The 2,837-nt window shown below is 40.6% G+C and overlaps 1 protein-coding gene across 1 annotated transcript in view; it reads right to left on the reverse strand.

Moving 5' to 3' along the window:
* The window catches only part of NUP210L (nucleoporin 210kDa-like), a 205,416-nt gene that overhangs the window by 188,310 nt on the left and 14,269 nt on the right, over positions 1-2,837 (reverse strand). The window contains exons 5-6 of the mRNA XM_011928494.1: positions 2,065-2,215; positions 58-190 (exon numbers count right to left, since the gene is read on the reverse strand). Of these exons, the coding sequence (XP_011783884.1) occupies positions 58-190; positions 2,065-2,215 (284 nt within the window). The remainder of the gene's footprint in view (positions 1-57; positions 191-2,064; positions 2,216-2,837) is intronic.

Genomic DNA, 2,837 nt, shown 5'->3' on the forward strand with positions numbered 1-2,837 from the left:
GTCAGCAGAAAAGATTTGGGAAATGTGAGTCATAGGAGAAAAAATAAATCACCTTACCTGTCATTCTCCCTTGAACCATTTTTGCAACTTGGTATTTAATATATGTTCCTACTAAGAGATAAATATCATGGGATGGTACAAGAAATATATTCTCCAAAACAAGCAGACGTATTAATGCTGCTGCCACTTTCTAAAAGAGGGAGGAGAAAAAAAAAGAGTTTCCATGGACGGAATCCTCACAGTAGTCTTTCTTGTTAAATGCTTACTTCTTTTAAATTTCTTTTAAAATTTTTTATAAATATTTTTTAAAAAAGCTTTCCTAATCACAAGTCATAATTTCAGCTAGCCTTAAAAAGTGATCATGAATCTTAATACCTAATTAACTTTCTAAGGTACTCAGACTTAGAACAGAAAAGTCTTCTAAAAGAGAAAAAGTAGATAAATAAAAAGGTATGTATGCTGAAATGAGAAAAGGTAAGACTCAATTGTAGAACACAGAAATTCTTTTAGCCAACCTCCAGTTAACTGACTTGCCAGATTAAGTTACTTTCCACTCTCTGTTGAACACACTGATTTTTATGAAGATTTACCCAATGCAAGGTTGGTAGGCTTTTCTAGGAGGTCCACACACTCAGGTTCTTGCCATTGAATTAAATGCTTACCAAAAGACATTTGTCTTTTCCCAAACCTATTTATGCAAGTTGTGCTTGTAATTATAATCACATTAAAACAAAAACTATAGATGTGAAAAGAGAACTGTTGTTTCTATTAAAAATTTAAATGTTTCAAAAAAAGTTAAAGGCAAGCTGCTAATATGTACTATCAATTAGGTATAAGTGAGAAATGTAAATTATTAGGGAAAATCCTTTAAAATATAAATTTCTGCACTCAAATTCTTCCTGCATCTAAATTTTCACTTGACTAGAAATTAGGGCCGGCGCAGCGGCTCACACCTGTAATCCTAGCACTTTGGGAGACTGAGACAGGTGGATCACTTGAGGCCAGAAGTTTGAAACCAGCCTGGCCATCATGGTGAAACCTGTCTCTACTAAACATACAAAAACTAGTTGGGCATGGTGACACACACCTGTAATCCCAGATATTCGGGAGGCTGAGGCACAAGAATCACTTGAACCCTCCCCACCCCAAAAAAGGAAGAAATTAGAAACTGTAATTTATGGGAGAAAGTGTATATAGATTTCAAATCAGTGAACCCATGGTCAAAGAAAGGCCTTGCACCTACATCAAGGATTGGTGAATAAAATGTTAGTTATATATTTTAAGAGAAAATGCCAGTCACATTTGTAATTGTAATCAGGCAATAAAATTTTTTTTTTTTTTTTGAGACGGAGTCTCGCTCTGTCGCCCAGGCTGGAGCACAGTGGCCGGATCTCAGCTCACTGCAAGCTCCGCCTCCCGGGTTTACGCCATTCTCCTGCCTCAGCCTCCCGAGTAGCTGGGACTACAGACACCTGCCACCGCGCCCGGCTAGGTTTTTTGTATTTTTTAGTAGAGACGGGGTTTCACTGTGTTAGCCAGGATGGTCTCGATCTCCTGACCTCGTGATCCGCCCGTCTCAGCCTCCCAAAGTGCTGGGATTACAGGCTTGAGCCACCGCGCCCGGCCAATAAAATGTTTAAGATAATTTTTTAATGCTTACCTACTTCAAATAACTTTTTCAATTAAATGACCAACTGTTGGCCCAAATCACGTCAGACTAGAGGGCTTCTACTATAGATAAACATAAAAAACTGTATTTTCCATAGGCAAGACTATTAGATGAAAAATTTACAGCACTGGCCAGTTGTGATGGCTCACGCCTGTAATCCCAGCACTTTAGGAGGCTGGGGCAGGCAGACTGCTTGAGCTTAGAAGTTTGAGACCAGCCTGGGCAACGTGGTGAAACTCTGTCTGTCTCTCCAAAAAAAAAAAAAAAAAACACAAACCAAAACCAAAACCAAAAAACAGGGCATGGTAGTGCATTCCTGTAGTACCTGGGCAACAGAGCAAGACCCTATCTTAAAAAAAGAAAAGTAAGGAAAATTTATAGCACAAACTTTTTACCTTATAGAATGGTTCATGAATTCGAACTTTTACAACAGCAGCACCAGTTCTAATCCCAGACACTAAAATCACATCTCCTTGTTTCTCCTCTTTTTCCATCTCAGCTATATACAATGGGGGAGCATATTCTGCTTCAGAGTATTTAAGAATCCTAAAGACATAAAATAAAATGTGTTTCTAGCAGAATTAAACAAAGTGTTCTTCCAAAAGTCCCTAAGAGACTTTAAACATAGTTTCTTCAATGTCTGTAGAATGTAAAACACTTTTGGCTGGGCATGGTAGCTCACGCCTGTAATCCCAGCACTTTGGGAGGCCATGGTGAGCACATCATTTGAGGTCAGGAATTTGAGACCAGCCAGGCCAACATGGCAAAACTCCGTCTCTACTAAAAATACAAAAATTAGCTGGGCATGGTGGCACGCGCCTGAAATTCCAGCTACTTGGGAGGCTGAGACAGAAGAATCACTTGAACCCAGGAGATGGAGGTTGCAGTGAGCCAAGATCACGCCACTGCACTCCAGCCTCGGTGACACAGCAAGACTCTCTCAAAAAAAAGGAAGGAAAGAAGGAAGGAAGGAAGGGAGGGAGGGAAGGAAGGAAAGAAGGAGGCCAGGTGCAGTGGCTCACGCCTATAATCCCAGCACTTTGGGAGGCCGAGGCGGGTAGGTCACTTGAGGTCAGGAGTTTGAGACCACCCTGGCCAATATAGTGAAACCCCGTCTCTACTAAAAATACAAAAATTAGCCAGGTGTGGTGGCGGGCGCCTGTAGTCC

Source organism: Colobus angolensis, unplaced genomic scaffold (assembly GCF_000951035.1).
Source record: "Colobus angolensis palliatus isolate OR3802 unplaced genomic scaffold, Cang.pa_1.0 Scaffold77, whole genome shotgun sequence".
In the NCBI taxonomy this organism is placed as follows: Eukaryota; Metazoa; Chordata; class Mammalia; order Primates; family Cercopithecidae; genus Colobus; species Colobus angolensis.